The sequence below is a fragment of the Oncorhynchus mykiss genome, chromosome 9, assembly GCF_057628025.1.
Source record: "Oncorhynchus mykiss isolate SJ-2025 chromosome 9, ASM5762802v1, whole genome shotgun sequence".
Classification (NCBI taxonomy): Eukaryota; Metazoa; Chordata; class Actinopteri; order Salmoniformes; family Salmonidae; genus Oncorhynchus; species Oncorhynchus mykiss.
In genome coordinates, this window is record NC_143030.1 from 45472399 (window position 1) to 45498555 (window position 26157).

The following is a 26157-nucleotide window of genomic DNA, read 5'->3' on the forward strand; positions in this document are numbered from 1 at the left end:
CCATTAGATTACCCAATAACCCAACAAGAACTAAATGAAAAGCTAAAATCTATTAAATCAAAAAAGGCTTGTGGTGTAGACAACATCAGAAATGAAATGCTGAAAAACAGCACACCTGAGTTGCAAAATGCTGTGCTTAAATTGTTCAACATGGTTTTAACTTCTGGCTGCTTCCCTGATGTCTGGAACCAGGGGCTCATCTCCCCTATCCACAAAAGTGGAGACAAATCAGACCCCAATAATTACAGGGGAATTTGCGTCAACAGTAACTTGGGAAAGATTTTCTGTAGCATTTTGAATTCAAGAATTCAAACCTTTCTTCAAGAAAAAAATGTAATAAGTAAATGTCAAATTGGCTTTCTCCCTAACCATCGCACTACTGACCATATATACACCTTACACACACTAATTAATAAACACGTCCACCAAAAAAAAGAGGGCAAAATCTTTGCTTGCTTTATTGACTTTAAAAAAGCATTTGATTCGATTTGGCACGAAGGGCTATTCTACAAAATTCTACAAAGTGGGCTTGGTGGTAAGGTGTATGACTTAATAAAATGTATGTACACAGAAAATAAGTGTGCAATAAAAATCAAAAACCAAAGAACAGAATTTTTTTCACAATGTCGAGGTGTGAGACAAGGCTGCAATTTGAGTCCAAATCTTTTCAACATTTATATCAATGAATTAGCAGACATGTTGGACCAATCTCCAGCCCCAGGACTCACACTATTTGACACAGAGGTGAAATACCTGCTATATGCTGATGACTTGGTACTTCTATCACCAACCAAAGAAGGTCTTCAACAAAACATTAATATTCTGGAGCAATATTGCCATAATTGGGCCCTGGCAGTAAATTTCCAAAAAACTAAAATCATGATTTTCCAAAAAAAACCCAGATGTCAGAAACAAAAATGTAAATTCACCCTGAACAACACCTTAATTGAACACACAAAAAATTACACCTACCTTGGTCTGACCATATCTGCATCGGGAAACTTTAATATGGCAGTGAAGGCACTCAAAGAAAAAGCCCGCAGAGCAATGTATGCAATAAAAATGAAATTATTCAAAATCAACATCCCAATTAGAATTTGGACTAAAATATTTGACAGTGTAATCCTACCAATAGCACTTTATGGAAGTGAGGTTTGGGGGCCACTCAATAAACTGGATTTTAAAATGTGGGACAAACATCCAATTGAAACCCTACATGCAGAATTCTGTCGGAAAATTCTACAAGTCCAGAGAAATACACCAACTAATGCATGTAGGGCAGAATTGGGCCGTTTTCCAGTAATAATGAAAATACAGAAAAGATCATTAAAATTTTGGCTACATCTAAATTCAAGTCCAAATTCGAGTCTGCAATTTAAAGCACTTCAAGCCCAAGAGCTGAGCCCAGAAACGAGCCCTCTCAGTCAGCTGGTGTTGGACCTCACCAATCAAGCTGACACCAGCACTGCTTCAAAAGAAAGAATTCCAATAAACAAAATCATGAACCAATCAAAGGAATCATACTTACAATACTGGAAAAACGAAACAAAATCCCAAAGCCGACTAAATTGCTATCTGACCCTAAACAGAGAATATGAATTGGCTGATTATCTCTACTCTGTCAGAGATACGAAGCAGAGACAGATCCTTACCAAGTACAGGCTGAGTGACCACCGATTGGCAATAGAAACCGGCAGACATAAAAAGACATGGCTACCCAAAGAGGAGCGTGTATGTGGTCACTGCATGACAGGGGAGGTAGAGACAGAGATGCACTTTCTCCTTTACTGTGATAAATATTCCTCACAAAGAGATTCATTATTCACAGAAATGACTACATATATTCCACATTTTTACAAATTGAACCCAGAAGAAAAACTAAGAATACTCATGGGCGAAGGAGCAATGGCTCCTCTTGCAGCCAAATATGTATTTTCCTGCCATAGCCTGAGGGACACTGAATAATAACATCTGCATAGTAAACAGTAACTTACTTATTATTACTATTATTGTTATTACTATAATTATTAATGTTTACTGTAGACTGTTACCATTTTATTGTATTTATTTTTGTATTATTATTTACTACCATTTTATATTATTATTTGCTATCATTTACAATTTTGTTACAATGTATATTGTATACATTGTTGCTTTGGCAATATTGACACAATGTTTTTCATGCCAATAAAGCAGCTTGAATTTGAATTTGAGAAAGAGACAGACAGACAGAGTTAGACAGAGAGAGAGAGAGTGAGAGGGAGAGAGTGAGAGAGAGAGAGTGAGTGAGTGAGAGAGAGAGTTAGACAGAGAGAGAGAGAGAGAGAGAGTTAGACTGAGAGAGAGAGAGAGAGAGAGAGTTAGACAGAGAGAGAGAGAGAGAGACAGACAGACAGACAGAGTTAGACAGAGAGAGAGAGAGTTAGACAGAGAGAGAGAGAGAGAGAGAGAGTTAGACAGAGAGAGAGAGAGAGAGAGAGAGAGTTAGACAGAGAGAGAGAGAGAGAGAGAGTTAAACAGAGAGAGAGAGAGAGAGTTAGACTGAGAGAGAGTTAGACAGAGAGAGAGAGAGGGAGAGAGAGAGAGAGAGAGAGAGAGAGAGGGAAAGAGACCGTGATAAAGACACCACTGTGTTCATAGACTGGGCACAATTAGACAGTATAAGGTATTAAATGCTGTCAAATTTATGGAGAAACGGACAGAGTAGTTGGCGCTGCCACGGGCACAATATGCCAGGTCTACAAGACGGTGAGTAGGAAGAAGCAGCCAAGTTAATGGGAGTCAATGGGAGTCACATCAGCATAAGGTCAGAGTTTGCTAACACAGACCAGACAGCCTCATCTGAATACTGGCCGCTGAAGGAGAGAGTATGCAGCGCAAAACCAGGGTGACTGATACCCAGTCAACTCATCCATCAAAGCCTGTGTGTGTGTGTGTGTGTGTGCGTGCATGTGTGTTTGTGCATGTGTGTGTGTTTGTGTGTGCGTGTGTGTGTTATGCAGTGTGGTCTTACCTCTCCACGGTGGCCCACGTACACGTAGGCACACATGGGCTGGAAGGCACCCGTACCACAGGCCAGCAGGTGGGTGCGGTTATAGGGCTGCAGCAGGCGCACAAAGTTGCCACACTCCGTCTGTGAACACACACACACACACACACACACAGATGAAATAAATCAAAATACATAGTACAACAAACTGTCATCCAATTTCGGACAATTTTACTTGAGGGGTTTGCATAGAACAACCCATTTTTATTTTAACAAAGACCATTGATTCCACATATTAGCAATAAGGGCCGTGAACAAGAGTTGAAAAGGTGAAATACAATAAACTTCAACAAACACTGGGCTTTTCAGATCTTTCCCACAGCCAAAGACAGAGCCACAGGGAGAGATCAGCGAAAAGAGAGAGAAGAGAGAGAGGAGGAGGAGGAGAGGGGAGAGAGAAGAGAAAAGAGAGTGAGAATAAGAGAGGGATTGTAGAGAGAGAGAGGAAACTGGAGATCTGGAGAGAGAGTGCGAGAGTGCGAGAGGGACGAGAGAAAGAGGGATGCGAGAGAGAAGAGAAAAGAGAGTGAGAATAAGAGAGGGATTGTAGAGAGAGACAGAGGAAACTAGAGATCTGGAGGGAGAGTGCGAGAGTGCGAGAGGGACGAGAGGACGAGAGAAAGAGGGATGCGAGAGAGAAAGAGAGAATTATAGAGCCCCACAGGAAGAGTAGGGCACAGCTGTATCCTGTTCTTGCCGAATCACAATAGGAGCTGAGGAGTGGTGTCACGGTGACGAACAGGAAACCAGCCAAGAGTGTCACTGCCCTAGGGTAACAGGGTCAAACTCGTCCGCTAAGCCACAGAGTGTGTGCGCGCGTGTGTGCGCGTGCGTGCGTGTGTGTGTGTGCGTTTCTCTCGAAGACTGCCGGCCAGTCAAGCCTGCTGTGATTGCTTCCTGAAGTACTTGAGAAGAGCCACATAAGGATTGGAACACGCCATCTCAGAGACAGGAGCCAAATCATTTCCAGAGATATGGGTTCTATTGCTCATTACAGAGAGGCTTCTCCAACTCCAACAAGATGGGTGCTGTGTTCGCGCGTCTGGTGTATTCCACATAAACAACACTACACACATTCAGCGTGTTCTCCATTGGGTGAACGCATTCCCATTTGGCTACTATTATAACTGTATATTGTTTAATAATGAGTTAGACAATTATTAGCACATAATATTGAGTGTGTAACAGACAGGCAGGGTGGTAGGGTAATACCATCGGGATTAAGATGTTTATACTGAGGGAGGGAGCCATCTTTGAAGAGCTGTTTTCAGTGTAAACAGCATGCGGTGACTGGAAAGCAGTCTCCGCTGTTAACACTGACAGGAAATAAAGACCATCGCTGATGGAAATACACTCACAGAGCCGTAACCAGGGTCTGAGTTTTAGTGAGGTCTGGAAAACTCTAAAACGCTATTTAGAGAACAGGAAAAACGAGCAAAAATGTCCCCAGCCATTATCACATTGGTTGCTGTAGCTCCATTCACCTCAGTCGATCTACAAACAAATAGCCTATTAGCTGTACAATTAGCCGCTACACATGAACTCATATTAACTCAGCACCGTGACTAAAACCTAGAATTGAATATGTACAGAGGGATTTGTCCATGATAACTACAAGTGTAGATAGCTGACTAGACTAATCTACCAATCTAAAAATGTTTTACTGACACGGGCTAATTGACTGACTGTCAGTGAGTGGCATATCACAAGAGGAAAATTGCCGATGCACAAACATACGTTTTGAAATGGCACCTTGTCGTATTACCTCGTGTTATTATTGTATCAACAGTAAGTTGAGACCCCAACTGAGTCCCTACATCTAAAAAAATATATATGTACGTATTGGTCCGGACCTCGGTGTCCTCATATGTAGTTAAGGACAGGAACACACACACACACAGGCGTGCACAGAGAGACACACACACACACACACACACACACACACAGAGGCATTTCAAAGCTGTTTTGGAAACAGCACGATGCCTCAGTCCGTCCAAGTCTCCGTGGTCCACACAGCTGGAGCCTCATAAAGAAGAGGGCCAGATGACAACTCAAGGGATGTGAACATTGATAACTGAGACGGACACACACGACGGTAACCACGGCTACACCAGATTCCCACACAGGCCCTGAGATACCAGCTTAGACGTGCGCACAATCAGACGTGCTCGACTCCTAAAGTTGAGTTGAAAAAAACATGCCTTTGGGCGCTGTAGCCCAGCAGTAGTTTTTGATGCCAGTAAGCTCAGACATACTCTAAGCCTGGAGCGATCCACAGTGTCGGTCTTGGGAATTTGTCTTGGGAATCAGAGCACTGGGTTGACAGTTGCTTACTGGTTTGTAGATAAATAAGTCACTTCCACGATTGTACCCATGTCAGTAAGGCTGTACCCCGAGTGGTGCAGCGGTCTAAGGCACTGCAGCTCAGTGCTAGAGGCATCACTACAGACACCTTGGTTCGAATCCAGGCTGTATCACAACCGGCTGTGATTAGGAGTCCCATAGGGCGGTGCACAATAGGCCCAGCGTCATCCGGGTTTGGCCTGTGTAGGCAGTCATTGTAAATAAGAATTTGTTCTTAACTGACTTGCCTAGTTAAATAAAGGTTAAATACAAAATACATTTTAATGAACATAGTAGAATATTTTCTGTGGCAGTGCTGGATAATGCCAGAGCACTTTGCCAAATGGCACCAAGCTGAATTTCCAGCTCCATCATGCATGAGTCTCACAAAGATCTTCAAAAGTATCCAACAATGATTCAAAAGTTAAAATCTATCTCCCACCCACTTGGACTAACAATTCTCCCAAACCCACAGCACTGCTGTCCCTGTTTTGTGATTAGCTGGTTACTTCCTGCTGTGGGAGGGGCTATGGGGGATTCATAGCTCCAATCCAGATGTTTTGGTCATTAGTGAGCCGTGGTTAAGGAAGAGTGTTTTGAACACCGATGTTAACTTTTCTGGTTATAACCTTTTTCGGCAAAACAGATCTTCCAAAGGTGGTGGAGTGGCAATCTTTACCAAGGAACAACTTCAGTACTCGGTTGTCTCCACCAAGTCTGTCCCTAAACATTTTGATTTGCTGGTTTAAAGCATTAAACTTTCAAATAGCTCTTAGTTGACTGTTGCTGGGTGTTATCGTCTTCCAGCCGCACCGGCCTGCACCCTACCTGCCCTAAGGCCCCTTAAACTAAGTCTGAATTTGTCCTGCTAGGTGACGTAAACTGGGACATGCTTAAACCACCTGACCAAGTCCTAAAGCAATGGGACTTCCTAAATCTTTCTCAGATTATTACCAATCCCACAAGGTATGACTCCAAACACCCAGAAAAGGCTACTCTCCTTGATGTAATCCTCACAAATAATCCTGATAGGTATCAGTCTGGTGTTTTCTGTAATGACCTTAGTGAACACTGTTTTACAGTCTGTGTTCGTAATGGCTGTTCAGTGAAACGACCTGTCATGATTTGTCATAGACACTTGATAAAAAACTTGAGCACGCCTTCCTTCCATGACCTGACCTCTGTAAATTGGTATAGAATCAGCTTGATCCCCTCTGTTGAAGACGCTTGGTCCTTCTTTTTTGATATTTTTAGTTGTATTGTTAACAAACACGTCCCCATAAAGAAAAATGAGAATTAAAAACGGGTTCAGCCCCTGGTCCGACCGTGATATTGGAGAGTTACTCCACCTCAAGAATTCCGTTTGGCGAAAGGCTCGGCACACGCATACTCAGGCTGACTGGCTCCTGTTCAGGCAAATGAGAAATAAGTGCACTCAGGCTATCCGGAAGGCCAAAGTTAGTTACTTTAAGGAGCAGTTTTCTTTATGTGGGTCTAACCCCAAGAAGTTCTGCAAAACGGTTAAAGACAAACCTCCTCCTCACAGCTGCCCATGTCCCTTAATGTTGGTGATATGGTTGTTACTGACCAGGAGCACATGGCTGAGTTCTTTAATCACCACTTCATTAAGTCAGGATTCCTATTTGACTCAGCCATGCCTCCTTGCCCGTCCAACATTTCTTTATCTCCCACCCCTTCTAATGCGACTAGCCCCGATGCTCCTCCCTCTTTTCCCCCTGCCCCGCTACAAAGTTTCTCCCTGCAAGCGAGTTCGAGGTGAGGCCGAGGTGCTAAAGAAGCTCCTTAAATTTTACCCCCAAAAAACATCTGGGTCAGATGGTTTAGACACTTTCTTCTTTAAGGTTGCTTCCAATATCATCGCCAAACCTATTTCTGACCTTTTTAACCTGTCTCTCCTCTCTGGGGAGGTTTCCATTTCTTGGAAGGCAACCACGGTGCATCCTTTATTTAAAGAGGGAGATCAAGCTGATCCTAACTGTTATAGGCCAATTTTTATTTTGCCCTGTTTATCAAAAGTGTTGGAAAAACTTGTCAATAATCAACTGACTGGCTTTCTTGATGTCTATAGTATTCTCTCTGGTATGCAATCTGGTTTCCACCCAGGTTATGGATGTGTCACTGCAATCTTAAAGGTCCTCAAGGGTATCACCATTGCCCTTGATTCTAAGCAATGTTGTGCTGCTATTTTTATTGACTTGGCCAAAGCTTTTGATAGACCATTCCATTCTCGTGGGTCGGCTAAGGAGTATTGGTGTCTCTGAGGGGTCTTTGGCCTGGTTTGCTAACTACCTCTCTCAAAGAGTGCACTGTATAAAGTCATAAAATCTGCTGTCTCAACCACTGCCTGTCACCAAGGGAGTACCCCAAGGCTCGATCCTAGGCTCCACGCTCTTCTAAATTACATCAACAACATAGCTCAGGCAGTAGGAAGCTCTCTCATCCATTTATATACAGACGATACAGTCTTATTCTCAGCTGGCCCCTCCCCGGATTTTGTGTTTAACAACAAAGCTTTCTTAGTGTCCAACAAGCTTTCTCTGCCCTTAACCTTGTTCTGTACACCTCCAAAACAAAGGTCATGTGGTTTGGTAAGAAGAATGCCTCTCTCCCCACAGGTGTCATTACTACCTCTGAGGGTTTAGAGCTTGAGGTAGTCACCGCATACAAGTACTTGGGAGTATGGCTAGAAGGTATACTGCCCCTCTCTCAGCACATATCAAAGATGCAGGCTAAGGTTAAATCTAGACTTGGTTTCCTCTATCCAAATCGCTCCTCTTTCACCCCAGCTGCCAAACTAACCCTGATTCAGATGACCATCCTACCCATGCTAGATTACAGAGACGTAATTTATAAATCGGCAGGTAAGGGTGCTCTTGAGCGGCTAGATGTTCTTTACCATTCAGCCATCAGATTTGCCACCAATGCTCCTTATAGATCACTGCACTCTATACTCCTCTGTAAACTGGTCACCTCTGTATACCCGTCCCACTGGTTAATGCTTATTTATAAAACCCTCTTAGGCCTCACTCCCCCCTTATCTGAGATATCTACTGCTGCCCTCATCCTCCAGTCACATTCTGTTAAAAGTCCCCAAAGCACACACATCCCTGGTCGCTCCACTTTTCAGTTCGCTGCAGCTAGCGACTGGAACGAGCTGCGACAAACACTCAAACTGGACAGTTTTTTCTAAATCTCTTCATTCAAAGACTCAATCATGGACACTCTTACTGACAGTTGTGGCTGCTTTGTGTGATGTATTGTTGTCTCTACCTTCTTGCCCTTTGTGCTGTTGTCTGTGCCCAATAATGTTTGTACCATGTTTTGTGCTGCTACCATGTTGTGCTGCTGCCATGTTGTGATGCTACCATGTTGCTGTCATGTTGTGTTGCTACCATGCTGTGTTGTCATGTTTTGCTGCCATGCTATGTTATTGTCTTATGTCCTATATATATTTTTTTATGTATTTTATCCCAGCCCCCGTCCCCGCAGGAGGCCTTTTGCCTTTTGGTAGGCCGTCATTGTAAACAAGAGTATGTTCTTAACTGACTTGCCTAGTTAAATAAAGGTTCAATAAAAATAAAATACAAAAATGGGACATATGTGTCTGCTGGGGAGGGTTAATGAAATTAGGGGTCATGGGGTTGCGACCTGTGAGGAAGGCCATCATAAAGCAAACACTTTAGGTGTTAGTCAGGGGTCAACTAGCGGGGTCACACAGCACCATTAGACAGCCAGTTCCCCTCCATTAGCCAGTTAATAAAATACCCTCACACACACACACACACACACACACACACACACACACACACGCCTCTAACTCCCATCCTCATCCTCCATCCCCCCACAGTCAATGGAAGGTAGTAGTGTGCACATCCTACAGCTCCAAGCCACAAACACATACTGTATAAGCAGTGCTTAATTTATTAATCGGGAGGTTCCGGAAGAGAAAGTCAACTGTGAGAGGGAGGTGACCTGGGGCACTCTTAGGTACCGGAACGCATGCAAAATCACCTTCATAGGGAAGCATTGCATGCATAGCCTCACATTTGCATAACGGCATAGAGCCATAAAGTAGAGACTCTAGCAGAAGTGGGAACCATATAAACCCATTTCATGCAATTCTACATAATTTCACGGCTGGAGACTTTAGCAGAGTATTTTTTTAATACTGCACAACAATGATATAAAAGACAGGCTACTTTTCCACTCACAAACTGAGATCAATAAAAATGACCTCGTCTTGAATCCGTCAATAGTCTAGGAGTCCGGAGAAACACATACTGTACAACAGGAAGAGGAAATAACAGTCTAAACAAGCTTGCCAGTTTCACTGACTCACCCAATGACTCGCAGCTCACTCACCGGTGATGCACTCATACCATAAGCCTATCTCTCGCTTGTTTTACCTTGTAAAACAGTGCTGCTTGCTCAATAGGCCTATTTGGAATTGTATCAAATATTTTGGTAGCCTACAGACAGATTAGAGTCCTCTCTTTTCAGCGAGAGACATTTGTTTTCCACGATTTGATTTGAAATCTTGCGAAAGGCCTGTTCTGGCTGGGTTCTGTTTGCTGACAGTTTTGTTTTCCGACTAGGCTATGCCTTGACTGGGCTACACACAATCCACAGTTAGGCTATATAAAAAAAAAATATGGCTATTGATCCTCCGTGGCTAAACTGTAGGCCTAATCTTGGTGTAGTATTCTGAATGATTTCATTTCTTTCTGAACAGACAGCAGTAATTCTAGAACTATTGGCAAAAGCAGTTCAATTGATCAGTGGTGCTGCGGCACCTCCAGCACCACTCCAACACAGCTGTGATAGTATAAGGAAATAAATGATGAAGTGCAACTCTGGAGAGGTGAGAGCTGCAGGCTGAGGTCTATCAGAGCAGAGAGGGAGAGAGAGAGAGAGAGAGATCATAGAAAGTGAATGGCATTCTAGTCCTGTGAGAGATAGAGGCTCTTCTCTCTCTCACCACGGCCACGGCCACGCGTTGGTCTCTAGGCTACAGTGTTTGCGCAAACCATAAACCCGGGCCGGCCCAACCCGAATCAATTCTTAGAATATCAGGCATGGGCTGAAAATATCAATTTTCACACAAGCTACGTTTCTGTGAGGGTACTGGAGAATTGCCGAGTAGGCAACTCGAATGAACTCTGATCGCTTTTATTTACATGTTTACACAGCAAAAGATGACCTTTCCCCCCCATGTCACCAGAGGTAGGCAAAGAATGAAACAGTCCAAAACTGAGAGGTGCCCGGATCCTGTTCCGCTGGGATGCTCAAATTAGGCACCGTATATAAGGCTGTGAGCTATATATAATGGTATTACGAAGGAGACAAAGACAGATTCCGACCACCAGCCTAGCAGCCTAGCCAGCGTTCTCCATTGAGAGGTCACTGTAGCAGAGCGGTTAATGGGTTCAACAATAGGAACACATCACAGCCCGGCTTTACACAACAGGCTAGCTGTTCAAACCAGCCAAGCTGTCCAGTCAGTGCCAGCGTCTGCTTCGCTCCACTGTTTTTGTTTAATGGGAGGTCTCCCTGTCCAACACCTCTTGAGGGAGGGAGGGAGGGAGGGAGGGAGGGAGGGAGGGAGGGAGGGAGGGAGGGAGGGAGGGAGGGAGGGAGGGAGGGAGGGAGGGAGGGAGGGAGGGAGGGAGGGAGGGAGGGAGGACATTCAGAACACAGACAAACACACACATTTTAGTGGCCAGCTGTGCAGATGACCTGCTCCATACACACTCACATGTCCCTGTATCCATTGGCTTAACCAGTCCACAGTAATTGTGAACCAAGCCTTTCTCTCTGCCAAAAACACACTCAAGGCCATTTCCACCGATCAAACCCATTCACGCCCTGACTTGACTTTTCACCCTAACTTGACTTCTGACACTGGGTTTTGTGTCTGTGCATGTCTGAGCCTTTGTCAGTTAGAGAAGAGGGACAGAGAGTGTGCCCGATCAATAACCATCCTCTGAGTCCACAGACAGAGACACAACTGGGCCTGTCCACTGAATATTATGCACAGCCCTCAAAACAGGGGACCACCGCCCTCTCGCAGAGGGTAAGCAACACAGACCTGAGAGCCTTTCTCATGGAGCCCCTAGTCTCAGAGGGCACCGTGGTGGCGGTGGAGGGGTTGTATTCCGGTTGGGAGGAACTTGAGGTGTGAAGTGTTACAGATGTGACCCTGTACACACACTCCCAGCAGACACACACACACACACACACACACACACACACACACACACACACACACACACACCTCCGTCACCTCCACCTCTCGGCCCTGTCGATGCAGTCACTGTTAATCCATCCCAGGGTGAATGGTGAAGCTATGGCGTACACACACTCAAAAAGGCCCGTAAACACACACACTCCGTGTGGCCTCATGGGTCCAATGGGCCAGAAGTCATTACCATGGTCACACTCCCTAATGCTATCATGTTTCCACAGGAGAACACACGGACCTCTGCTGTCCACAGAGAGTGACGCTAGACACATGGGCCCCTCCACCTCTCGGAGAAACAATGCCACGGTAACGAAGACATTTTGCGTAAACCGCGGCATTCAAACGAGGCTCCAAGGAAAACGAATGGGACTGTAGCGACTGTGTTGGTATCAAGATCCAGGGCGTAAACCACGTTTCTATTCATGCGTTGATTGGCATGGTAATGGACCAATAGTATTGGAGAAAAGTTGAAAAAAACTGACCAACCCCGGCGCCACGACGTAACGTGAAACTCATTGTGTGCCATACAGCCTCTTTCCACCAGGGGTAGTGCTTCTCTCGCAGATCGAAAAACAAGAAATGATCGAAGGCGAGTGTAATGGGGACTGTAAAGTGAATTACTCGCGAGTTCACCAATGGTTAATCCAATCAATAGTTCATTTTCCGAGCCAGAGCTGCGAGCCGCCATGACTCATGACAGCCGCGGCTTACTGGTGAAGACAACTTTAGCGCAGACCTAAAAACCTGATTCAAACCTTCAAAGAGGTATGTAACGAGACATTATAGAAACTCTTTCTACTGTTTTATTTCCATTTTAGAGGTGATAAAAAGCCTTTTCCACACACACGACATTTCCCCACCACTCAGTAGCTTTAGCATCCCCACCCGCCATTTTTAAAAAGACCTTCTTCAGTCATGCAGAGACGGGGCAGCATGAAGGTCTCGCCATTGATTTTGCTGGAAAGCGGAGACATTGTGCTTTACAATGGTATTCATGTTACAGCTGACCTGGAAGTATTACGTTTTTTTGGGGAGCTAAAAGAAAGCCAATAGTACGGAACACTGTCGCGTGCGGGCAGTTTGTTAGTTATCGTTATCTCCAACACCACACGTCCAGGCCTCTGTCTATTTAACAGAATGATGGAGAGGACAAGAACCAAGTGCACTGGAATGGTGGACTGAATGAGTCTGGTGGTAGGTGAGCGCTGCTGGGGCGCATGCGTGCTTCTCCAGGGGAATGGAACGGAGCTTTGACACACATACGCACCCCGACTCCCTTGGCACAGGTTAGGATTGAGTTTCTGGAGGCCCAACTTTAAGGTCCTGCGTGGTAGCGCATAGCGACTGCTCCTCTCCCCTATGGACACCGGCTCACATACCTCGGCCCCTGCGGGATATTTCTCACCGTGACGGGCGGAGGAAACGCGTAATAACTGCTGATATTGGATACCTCTCCTCACCTGCCACTTCAAACTCCACAATTACCTGTAGGGCCAGCATTGACGCCCGATGGGGGTCTTAACCCCCTTCCAACCCCCATCCACATCCACAGAGACCGATTAGTCCTGTTTACAGGCCCAACCACCTAACCCGGACCAGATGCCGGGGCGGTTTCACTTTCAGTCGTTAGCCAAGACTTAGGGGACAGAGGTTATTAAAAATGGAACCGCAAGTGTCTTTACAGCATTTGTGTGGGGACTGGGGAGTGAAGGGCCGTCTTCTGATGGCTCATTAAAGATGGAATTACTGGTGTCCATGGTGCCGGATCCCGACTCTGGACACCTCAGCCACGTAGTCGGGGCTATTATTGTGCTCACCAGATCAAAGCAGCGACTTCGTTAGGGAAAGATTCTCAAATCTCATTCACTGGGCTGTTAAACAACATTACTGTGCCCAGAGATGGTGGGATGGTGGGATGGAGGGATGGAGCATGGAACTATGGTTGTAGCTTGTAGGATTTAGGAAACGCGAGTGTTGACACAGCAAGCCGACCGTAGACGTCAATTCGCTGTTTAGATTCCCGGGGACATGATCCAGATGGTGTTGTAGAATGTACAGTACAGTCAGGAAGGTGACTCTAGAACGTTGATTTCTAGATGATTGATAGAGCGGGTGGATAGGCTAGGCAGGTGGAAACCACAGACGTGACATCATTAGGGGAAACAAGAAGTAGAGAGGCCACCTCAGAGTTGGATGGGTCTGACTGAGCCGTCACTCACCTGAGAATCCTTCCCTCTCTGGACACAGTCATCTTTGTTACCAGGCAACGGAGGCCAGTAGATCTACGGAGAGAGATGGGGAAGAGAAAGAGGGAGAGGTGGGGAGAGAGAGAGAAAGAGAGAGAGAGAGAGAGAGCAAGAGAGAGAGAGAGAGAGAAAGCGAGAGAGAGTTGGGGGGTGAGAAAGAGAGAGAGAGGGGAAGAAAAAGAGATTGAGAGGAGGGGAGAGAAGGGGAGAGGGGGGAGAGAGAAAGAGGGAGAGGTGGGGAGAGAGAGAAAGAGAGAGAACATGATAAATGACATAAGATTGTACACAGCCTAAATCAGCAATATAACAACAGGAAATTAGAGCATGAGAATGATTATTGGCCCCTAGTTCATACAATTAAGACTTACTAGAACACATAGGAAACCAAGTCCATCTCATTAACTCTTTGCTTCCCTTACAGTCCTCCACTGGCTAATCAGTACTAGTTGATTTGGGCGGGTCTAATATGGGACTGTAACCACAGAGTCGTCTTACAGGCCCTGGGGTTAATGTACAGTACGTTCTATATCATCAAACTCCAGCTCATTTAAGCCTGCATTTGGAACGCCCCTCTTTGGCCATTAGCACCGTCAGATACTGTGTTATGTATTACTGACTCACAGATGGCAATCTGAAACAACAGCCCTTGTGTGTGTCTCCTTAACAAACGTGCTCTGCTTTTCAGAAAGAGGCATGTGCAGGATACACAGACAAGCAGTAACTTTCTGTGACGTGCACGACTCCCCTGCATGCCGCAATCTGTGTCCATGCGCTTTGTGCCCTTGCTCACATGCATGCACATGCACGCGCCTATGTACGTTAGCACGTGCACGGATGGCAATTCATCTTTTAAGAGAGAAGACAGAGGCTGATACAGTTCTTTTCTGTAACTCAGTTTGCTATAGCGTGACGGCTATGGACAGGATTAGGGTCTCTTGTATAAATCACACTTTTACCGAGCCTGTCCAGAACAGGCCTTTTATAGTCTGGACCAATGGATTCAGACGATCTGATATTGACCACTGCACCATTCCTCAAATTGCCTGGATTCACATGGGAAGACGTCATCACCTGGGACTATGAACTCACAGCCTCTTAGTTTACATCATTCCAAACGTCCTGCTATGCCACCATGTCTGTGTCAGTGAAATATTGACCCTGTTTTCCTACACTTTAGACTTAAGTAAAGTAAATCTCAGCTTTGTTCAAAATACACTCATTTTTATTTTATTCATCATAAAAAAAATATAAGAAATAACCTTTATTCAACCAGGAAAAGCCCATTGAGACCCAGTCTCTTTTTCAAGGGAGACCTGACCAAGAAGGCAGCAACAATCAGTACATTACATCATTAAAACATACAACAATACAACAACATGATCCAGCCTAAAAAAGCATTTACACTCTTGCCTAATACTGTGAATGTCCTGGGGACTTTAAGTAGCAACCACCTAGCAGACTACAGAGATGAACACATACAAATGTATCTCTCTGTGCCTATAAAGTGAGGTCCAACCTACCATTTGGTACAATGTGCAATGGTGGGTGAGTGATTTGGGCATTTGCAAGAAAGCGCAAGGATGCTTGATAAACAGAGTCCAGTCTCTGTAAGACGGAGGAGGCTGCATGCTTATACAACAAGTCACCATAATCAATAACAGACAAGTGGCCTGAACAAGTTGTTTAGGTTGTTTAGGTTCTCTGTGACTGCATTTCAACAGTAATTTGATTTGGACTTCCTGATCAATCCTGTGCATTTGTTTCTTAGACCTCTGAAGGAGGCCCAGTCAACAGGAGCATTTGTGTGTCTATTTCTGTTTCTAATTCATTCTGCCAAGTTATCTGAAAACCAGGGATTGTCCTTTCCACTGATTCTAAAGAGTCTTGTTAAAACAGAATAATTATGCCCCACCAACATTAGACAACTGTACAGAAAACCTCTCAAATTACTGAAATAAGTTAATGAAATCAATAGTCTGATAAACTGATTATTAATCAGAAGTCCAGGTGGCACTCTTTTACTAAGTGCAGAGATTATTATTATTATAGGTAATGAACGTGTCAAGAGACACTACAGACTTTGTGGCACAGCAGAAAGAACAGCATGCCCCAACTCCAGAGGTTGTGGGTTCCAATCCCAGGTGGGCTCATACTGGAAAAGTCAGTATGTGATATTGTTGTTGATGAAATCTATTTTTGCTGAACGGCGGACCACTTACTTTAAAACCCCCAGATCACTGCGTTATACTTACAACAAAAAAAAACACCTGACATTTGCAGTTTACATGTGCATTTTCGAATGAGCTTTTTTGACAGGTACAAAACGTTGCATCCCCATGTTGCCACGTTTATTTCACCTTGAGATAATGTTTTCCCGTGTAGTTTCATGTTATCATATGTTGCTTTTACAAAAATGTTAACATTTTTTTTATCGAACCCATAAGATCATGTGATCACATGTGAAGTTCATGTGGTTTTTCTGTAAGGGTCTTGATCCTGCCTATGTCCCAAGGGCAGGTGCCCTATGGCTCTGTGGAAACACATCTGGCAACCCCTCATTGACTATCCCATCTTACCACAGACTCAGAGAGGTTTACACCCGATCTTTATAACAACAGTTCACACCCAGCAGTCAAGACAGTCCTAGAATATATACAAGCCCAGGCTCTTAAATAACATGTAACCCAAAGGCAATGGAACCAATGAACGAGCCTTTAAGAATCAACCACATTCATCGCAGCATAAAACAAGTTTGCGCTTTATACACAAACACTCCTCGAGAAAGCAAAGCTCTATTATCGAGCTGCAATCATTTCTGTTTACGCCAAAAGCACAAAGAGAGTAAAGTATGTGGCACATTTACATGAGTTTAATAGTTATTCTGGTTTTTTTTCATTACCATTAAGACTGCATTGAAACAGTTCAAACATTTCCCGGTTATGATACGCCAACGTGGCTGTTGGAGCTGTTAAGAAGAGGTGGTGGGCAGTGGGCTTTGGGCAGTGGGCTGTGGGCTGTGGGCAGTGGGCTGTGGCTGGAGCCACGGGAAAGAGGCTGAGAGAGAGGTTATGGAATTGGCCATTATCGGCAATGGAATTGACTATTCGCTTGAATGAAACAGCAAGCTTGTGTCAATCGCCATTTCTCTCGCTCAACCATTTTTTAACCTTGCCTACCCTCAGAGATGTATGGGGTTATTAGAGGCAGCTCACGGGCCAACCTGCTCTCTGTCACCTCATTTTCCCAACTCGTCCATGTTTGTTTCTCCTTGTCAAATACTAGTGGACCCAGCCAGACTGAGTGTAAGAGTTTATACATTACCAATAGTGAGTTGACTTTATAAATGGAGTCTAACAGTAAACTGGTACAGAGCAGGTTAAGTCTGATATACAGAGGTGATGAGGGAGGGGAGCAGGGGGCTTAGTCTATGATGGAGGACCAGGGTGAAGGCAAGATACAGGGGGATTTATGAAATCTAGAGGGAATGATATGTGAGGTGGAGGAGGAAGCTGGAGAAACCTGGGCCAGGGTTAATATCTCTCTCTCTCTCTCTCTCTCTCTCTCTCTCTCTCTCTCTCTCTCTCTCTCTCTCTCTCTCTCTCTCTCTCTCTCTCTCTCTCTCTCTCTCTCTCTCTCTCTCTCTCTCTCTCTCTCTCTCTCTCTCTCTCTCTCTCTCTCTCTCTCTCTCTCTCTCTCTCTCTCTCTCTCTCTCTCTCTCTCTCTCTCTCTCTCTCTCTCTCTCTCTCTCTCTCTCTCTCTCTCTCTCTCTCGCCGTATCAGCTGGGAAACCACAGAGTGCTGATAAGAAGAGCTGCATTGAGACCAGTGTAAACTCTAGACTGGGACATGGATGGCAGACACAGGAGGCTGTTTATCACAGGCCGAATGAGGACACACACACGTGCACATACACACACACACTGCTCAAGCAGCAGGTCCCACTAACTCAAACTGTGAAAGTGTTCATCTCTGCAGGGAATATGTAAGGAATCCCAGAGTTGGACTTGGATAAAAGGGAGCAGAGTGGTGATTTAGAGGCCTGTGGTGTTGGGAGTCCTGGTGTGATGTATATCTTCATGCTTCCAAAGTAAGCCCAACCCCCAGTCAGCAACTTAAACAGCAACACTAACTCCTCTCCACGGAACTCGGGCCCATTACAGATGGGCCTGAGCTCTGATAAACCTTGATAAGCACGGCCAATGGGGGAGTTTAGGAACAACTATTTACGTAAGGATTGTTGCCTGAAGTTGTAAAGTAGGGCGTGTATGGAGTTGTACTGGAGTCCCACAGGGAATGTAGACTCACCTCTTTGGAGTCCGGGTTGGTGTGGTCCAGTCTCAGGGAGTAGAGGACGTCTTTGCCCCCCAGGAACAGACGGTCATGGTACTCGTCCAGAAACACAGCGGTCAGAGAGAGCTGACCGTCATGCCCACTGAAGATAGAGGACCGGTTGGTGGCCACGAGGTCTGTGGAGGGAGGAGAGGAAGGAGGATGGATGGATGAGGAGAGGAGAACAGAGGAAAGCGTGTGAGGATAAACAAAGCCAGCGGAGGACTACGTTAACAAGAACAAAAACGCCAAAATGGAGCGTTACGACACATCTGCTCAATATGCTAAAGAAAGCTGAGATTTGTCTGTGGAATAGAACTAAGGGAGTGAGTGGTTCTGGGTTGGGTTCCCTGCTGAGCCAGAGATCTCCATGTTTGTTCAAATGGATTCGAGGTGCTTCCAGAACAGTAGAGGCCTGGAACTGGAAGGCTTGGCTCTTGGATAATGACTCAGTGTTCTGTGTTCTGAGATGACAAACAAAGATCAAGAGCGGTTTGGGTGGAGTCACAAATCTGAAATATGTCCCTTATGGTTCTGGGAACATCCACTGCTTCCTTCTACTGTACAATACAGCACATTGTTGCCATTAGAATGTTCCGGTCTAGTATTTTAGACACTATATAACCACAGTGTATGTTGATAGGATGTCTTGCCATGGAGATGGCGGTGGGCAGGGGTTAACATGGAACGTGCTGCTCTAAGGTATACAGACACGTCCATTTGTGCACACACACACACACACACACACACACACACATTCTCGCTCTCTATTCACTGGGTCCACTGCTCACTGGCTCTCCTCTAATGTGCAGTCCCAGATCGACCAAACAAATGTGCAGATGTTAAACAGAGAGCGTGGTGGGGAGGCCAAGCATGCTCCTCTAACGTCCTGCTTGTAATGCTGTTTTAGTATACATTTAGCATGGCCTAGCCATTGGTGGCCTAGACACTGGTGACCTAGACACTGGTAAATGGAAGGTAATAAGAGAAGACAGAAATACTGTAATAGGAAAACAGGATTTGACCTGTGATCCTAAAATGAGTTTGTGTGTGTGTGTGTGTGTGTGTTTCTGTGTGTGTGTGTCTGTCTGTACTGTGTGTCCTTGTCTCTGTCTGTGGTCTCTGTGTGAGTGTGTGAAGTGTTGCCAGACTGGACTGTACACAACGGGATCTCCCTCTTCCCCTAACCAATCTGGAGTCAGGAGGTGGAACTCCGTGCCTGGAGCCAAAACACTTTGATACTTTTGAAGGGTGTGTGTGTCTATGAGTGTGCAGGAAGAAGAGAAACTACAAGAGAACGAGGGAAACAATGATAGCAACTGGGGGGAAAGAGGACAGAGTGAGAAGAAAGAAAAAAAAAGAGAGAGAGAGAGAGAGAGAGTTTGATCTCTAACCGTCAGATCAGAAGTAAAAAGGCAGATTAGTACCCACGGTATTATTCAGATCAGGGAGTGTTGTAATTACACTACAGACATCCCTTCACCCTGTCATGTCTACTCTTTAATGTCTCACAGACAGACAGCAGCTCACTGTTGGATCTTCTCTCCAGCTATTCTGGCAACAACATCAAAAATAACAAATGAATCTACAATCAGAGACACACAGTTCAAGATCGGTGTGAGGTGGTGGTTTGTATGTTTTTGGCAGATCAACCCAGTGTGTCTCTCTTGGAGCCCTAAACCCCAGAGCTCTGTAGGGCCCCACTGATGGACACGGTGTCGCTGGGTGCAGAGAGGCCCTTGTTCATCACTCAGCAAACATTCAGAGGAGCGTTGAGTGACAGGGGCTCGTCTCTCAGGGTGTGTGTGTGTGTGAGTGCGTGCGTGTGTGCGAGTGTGTGTGCGTGTGTGTGTGTGTGTGTGTGTGTCTCTGTCTGTCTGTCTGTCTGTCTGTCTGTCTGTCTGTCTGTCTGTCTGTCTGTGTTAGCCCTCCCCATAATTAACTATGGCAAGAGGTGGAGAGCACTATAAACTTTACAGTGTTTTTCCTCTCATATATTTCCTAATTGGGAATAAAACATGATCATGAACCAAGATTAATGAAAAAGCAGAGGTGGCACGAGTCAGACCCAAACCCTTAATTGGGATCCCATGAAACAGTCGCTACAGCAGAGGCCAAACAATAGGGCTGCCTGTTATTACGACCTCAAAGTTACATGAAAACTTCTCCAGTTCAAGTAACTAAGCATAATTGTTAACAGAACGCACCCAGGCAGGCGGACATAAGGATGGACGGACAGACAGACAGGAGATCTGACTGACAGAGGGCAAAGACATGAGCATGAACAGAGAGGGGGGGACATACATTCCAAACAGACAAGCAAGCACAGTGATAAGTACAGATGAGGGCCATAGGTGACATAAATATGCTGTTGACAGACAGGGTAGTAGAGAGATCCAGGTAGTATGGTTGAGATTACACAGTATAGGCAGACAGAAACACCCATCAATACTATTCCGTAGCAGATAATGTTACAGACAAGGATACAGTGTCCGAGTCCAACTGAACACGTGCAGGAATGCGGCCTCTGTTTTCATTTAAATGTATCAGCGTACACAGAAGCAGCAAACCTGGAACAGCCTACTTGTACACGAATTCAGGGCGCTCGGCGTTTCCCACTGATCTGTAGGAGCTGACGATCGACTTCAGGCGTCAGTGTGGAGTGTCTCAAATCAAATCAGATTTGATTCGTCACATGTCCCGAATACAACTGGTGTAGACTTTTACCGTGAAATGTTAGCTTACAAGCCCTTCCCAACGATGCGAAGTTAAAAAAATATTAACACAAGATGAATAGAATAAAATACACAATGGAGCGATAATATACAGGGAGTACCAGTACCAGAATGTATGTGTGTCTGTGTTGTGTCAGTATGCGTGTGTGTGTGTTATGTTTGTGCATATGTAGTATGTGTGATTGAGTGTGCATGTGGACTGTATGGTGAGTGTGCGTAGGGACAGTGCAAGATACAGTCAGTGCAGATAGTTCAGGTATCATTCATTGAATGTCTAGTAGTTTGGCTATTTATCATTCTTGTGGCTTGGGGGTAGAAGCTGTCTCGGAGCCTGTTGATCCGAGAGTTGATGCTCCGGTACCGTTTGCCAGACAGTAGCAGAGTGAACAGTCTATGGCTTGGGTGGCTGGAGTCTTTGCCATTTTTTTTGATTTTCCTCTGACACTGCCTGATATAGAGGTCCTGGATGGCAGGGAGCTCGACCCCAGTAATGTACTGGGCTGTCTGAGGGGGAAGAGGCGCTGCTGTGCCCTCTTCACGACTATGCAGGAAAATGTTCAGTCATTAGTGATGTGGACGCCAAGGAACTTGAAGCTCTCGACCCGCTCCACAACACCCCCGTCGATGTGGATGGGGGCGGGCTCTCCCCTCTCTCTCCTATAGTCCACGATCAGCTGACGTTGAGGGAGAGGTTGTTGTCCTGGCACCACACTGCTAAGTCTCTGACCTCGTTCCTGTAGGCTGACTCATTGCTGTTGATGATCAGGCCAAGCACTGACGTGTCGTCAGCAAACTTGGTGATGGTCTTGGAGTCATGAGTGGCCACGCAGTCAAGGGTGAACAGGGAATACAGGAGGGGACAAAGCACACACCCCTGTGGGGCCCCTGTGTTGAAAGTTAGAACGGAGGAGGTGTTGTTGCCTACCCTCACCACCTGGGGCTGCCCCGTCAGGAGGTCCAGGATCCAGCTAAAGAGGGAGGGGTTCAGTCCCAGGATCCCTAGCTTGGTGATGATCTTGGAGGGGACTATGGTGTTGAACGCTGAGCTGTAGTCTATGAACAGCATTCTCACACAGTTATTTCCCCTCTTGTCCAGGTGGGCGAGGGCAGATTGCGTCATCTGTGGATCTGTTGGGGCGGTATGCGAATTGGAGTGATTCTAAGGTGTCTGAGATGATGGTGTTGATGTGTGTCATGACCAGCCTTTCAAAGCACTTCATAATTTCAGATGTGAGTGCTACAGGGCGATAGTAGGCACACACATACAGTGCCTTGCGAAAGTATTCGGCCCCCTTGAACTTTGCGACCTTTTGCCACATTTCAGGCTTCAAACATAAAGATATAAAACTGTATTTTTTTGTGAAGAATCAACAACAAGTGGGACACAATCATGAAGTGGAACGACATTTATTGGATATTTCAAACTTTTTTAACAAATCAAAAACTGAAAAATTGGGCGTGCAAAATTATTCAGCCCCTTTACTTTCAGTGCAGCAAACTCTCTCCAGAAGTTCAGTGAGGATCTCTGAATGATCCAATGTTGACCTAAATGACTAATGATGATAAATACAATCCACCTGTGTGTAATCAAGTCTCCGTATAAATGCACCTGCACTGTGATAGTCTCAGAGGTCCGTTAAAAGCGCAGAGAGCATCATGAAGAACAAGGAACACACCAGGCAGGTCCGAGATACTGTTGTGAAGAAGTTTAAAGCCGGATTTGGATACAAAAATATTTCCCAAGCTTTAAACATCCCAAGGAGCACTGTGCAAGCGATAATATTGAAATGGAAGGAGTATCAGACCACTGCAAATCTACCAAGACCTGGCCGTCCCTCTAAACTTTCAGCTCATACAAGGAGAAGACTGATCAGAGATGCAGCCAAGAGGCCCATGATCACTCTGGATGAACTGCAGAGATCTACAGCTGAGGTGGGAGACTCTGTCCATAGGACAACAATCAGTCGTATATTGCACAAATCTGGCCTTTATGGAAGAGTGGCAAGAAGAAAGCCATTTCTTAAAGATATCCATAAAAAGTGTTGTTTAAAGTTTGCCACAAGCCACCTGGGAGACACACCAAACATGTGGAAGAAGGTGCTCTGGTCAGATGAAATCAAAATTGAACTTTTTTGGCAACAATGCAAAACGTTATGTTTGGCGTAAAAGCAACACAGCTGAACACACCATCCCCACTGTCAAACATGGTGGTGGCAGCATCATGGTTTGGGCCTGATTTTCTTCAGCAGGGACAGGGAAGATGGTTAAAATTGATGGGAAGATGGATGGAGCCAAATTCAGGACCATTCTGGAAGAAAACCTGATGGAGTCTGCAAAAGACCTGAGACTGGGACGGAGATTTGTCTTCCAACAAGACAATGATCCAAAACATAAAGCAAAATCTACAATGGAATGGTTCAAAAATAAACATATCCAGGTGTTAGAATGGCCAAGTCAAAGTCCAGACCTGAATCCAATCGAGAATCTGTGGAAAGAACTGAAAACTGCTGTTCACAAATGTTCTCCATCCAACCTCACTGAGCTCGAGCTGTTTTGCAAGGAGGAATGGGAAAAAATGTCAGTCTCTCGATGTGCAAAACTGATAGAGACATACCCCAAGCGACTTACAGCTGTAATCCCTGCAAAAGGTGGCGCTACAAAGTATTAACTTAAGGGGGCTGAATAATTTTGCACGCCCAATTTTTCAGTTTTTGATTTTTGAAAAAAGTTTGAAATATCCAATAAATGTTGTTCCACTTCATGATTGTGTCCCACTTGTTGTTGATTCTTCACAAAAAAATACAGTTTTATATCTTTATGTTTGAAGCCTGAAATGTGGCAAAAGGTCGCAAAGTTCAAGGGGGCCGAATACTTTCGCAAGGCACTGTAGGTTACCAGGTAGGTTACCTTGGAGCTCTTGGGAACAGGGACAATGGTGGTCAGCTTGAAACATGTTGGGATTATAGACTGGGACAAGAGAGATTGAAAATGTCCTCGAAGCCACTTGCCAGCTGGTCCGTGCAAGCTTTGAGAACGCACCCTGGTATTCCGTGTGCTTGTTAATATGTTTAAACGTTTTGCTCACATCAACAACGGAGAGCGAGATCACACAGTTATCTGGGAAAAAAACAATGGCTTCCACACAAGCACAGTATGACATTCCTTCGAAGCGAGCATAAAAGGCATTTAGCTCGTTTGGGAGTTCTGCATCGCTGAGCAACTCACGGCTGGGTTTCCCTTTCTAATCCGTTATTGTCTGCAAGCCCGGCCACACATGACGATCTTCGGAGCTGGCGTAATAGGCTTCCACCTTGTAAGCGGTAGCCTAACCTTTAGCCCGGTGTGGATATTTCACGTAATCCATGGCTTTTGGTTTGGATACATCCTTGAAGTCTCTGTTGGGGCGCCATCATCTATGCACTTACTGATGAAGCCTTTGACTGTTGTGGTAAACTCCTCAATGCTATCAGTTGAACCCCGGGAACATATCTCAGGATCGCGTCTGCTTCATCTGACCACCTCCTTATTGAGCTCATCACTGGTACATCCTGTTTGAGCATTTGTTGGTAAACAGGAAGCAGGAGAATGGAGTCTTGGTCAGATTTGCCAAAGGGAGGACGAGCGAGGGCCTTGTATGTGTTTCTGGGAGTAGAATAAAAGTGGTCTAGAGTTTTAGAGCCCCTAGTGTCACATGTCGGTAAAAGTGAGGTAGGACGCTTTTAAGCCTTCCCCCATTAAAGTCTCCGCCCACCAGAAACGCTGCCTCTGGGTGAGCGGTTTCTTATTTGTTCATGGACCCGTACAGTTCGTTGAGTGCCAGAGTGGTGTTGGCTTGTGGAGGGATGTAGACAGCCGTGATAATTATGGATGAGAACTCTTTTGGTAGACAAAAGGGTCTGCAGCTCACCATGAGGTGTTCTATATCAGGAGAGCAAAAGCTTGGGATTTCCTTCATAATTGAAGCAGCACACCAGTTTCCGTTCATGAAAAAAAACACACTCCTCCGTCTTTCGCATTCCCTGAAGCCGCTGACCACTCCCGCCACTGCCTGGAGAATCCATTGAGAACTAGGTGCGTAGCGTCATCATCCGGCCAAGTTTCAGTAAGACAAATAATATTGCTGCTTTTCAAGTCTCTCTGATGGGAGACTCTGGGACGAAGCTCATCCATCTTATTCTCCAGTGACTGGACATTTTGCCAATAGAACGGAGGGGAGCGCCGTTAGAGTTTCTCTTCGCCTCGATCTCACCCAGGACTCCACCTCGTCTCCTGCGTCGAAGGCGTCTTGGTGGCCCATAGAACAAAGGAAAGGGGAACAGTGGAACAGCTGAGTCAGAGTTGAAGTCGTGTTTGTCCAGAAGTGCTTGGAGGTCATATGTGATAATTGTCTGAACTTTCTGTAAGATAAAAAAGACAAACACGATAAAAGTCACTAAATAGCAAAGTCGGGTTGGAACTCGTAAGATGACGCCCTTCTCCGTCGGCGCCATCTAGTTGTGGGTGTTGAAGGCGTGACAGCCGACTATAGCGTGACAGTGATCTGTTGTTCTGTTCTCACCTCTATATTTTGACAGAAAGGAATATAGGATACCTGTCAGTGATGCAGCTCATACTCCATTGCTTTAGCCGCTATCTCCTGGCCCCATGTCCCACAACCCCCCCCCCAAACTGAAGATACTATACACAAAAAACACACACACATAAACACACGCAAACACACACACAAATAGACACACAGACAAGCACACACACACTCACACTTGTTAGCACTGTAACAGTCTGACGCTTTTCCTCTGAAAACTCAACCTCTGCCACACTCCACGCACACCACACACTTGTTCTATTTTTCTCCTTCCCTCTCTCCATCTTCATTCCCTCTATCTTTACCTCCTTAAAAACCTCAACCTCACCCTCACAGTAAGATATATGTCAATTCACTTGTAACCCTCTTACTTACCAACAAAATAATCCCCAATGCAGAAAAACAACATTGCACGTATGGAGAAAAACATGCCACCGTTACATGATTGCTCTAAACAAACAAAAACCAGGATCTAAGTAGTACACCTGTTCTCCATATGTCCGTTCTTGATTATCACAGCCATTTTGCCTTAAACTCAACTCAACAAAACTAAAACCAACTACGCTCCTACATAGAGCTTTTCACCAAGTATCCACTCTATCCTCCGACTG

At 45.3% G+C, this 26157-nt stretch overlaps 1 protein-coding gene across 1 annotated transcript in view; it reads right to left on the bottom strand.

The window, feature by feature from the left end:
* Positions 1-26157, bottom strand: part of LOC110531175 (semaphorin-3G) — a 76333-nt gene that overhangs the window by 36571 nt on the left and 13605 nt on the right. Inside the window, exons 2-4 of the mRNA XM_090184306.1 lie at positions 18206-18366; positions 13874-13936; positions 3014-3133 (exon numbers count right to left, since the gene is read on the bottom strand). Coding sequence (XP_090040432.1) covers positions 3014-3133; positions 13874-13936; positions 18206-18366 — 344 coding nt within the window. The remainder of the gene's footprint in view (positions 1-3013; positions 3134-13873; positions 13937-18205; positions 18367-26157) is intronic.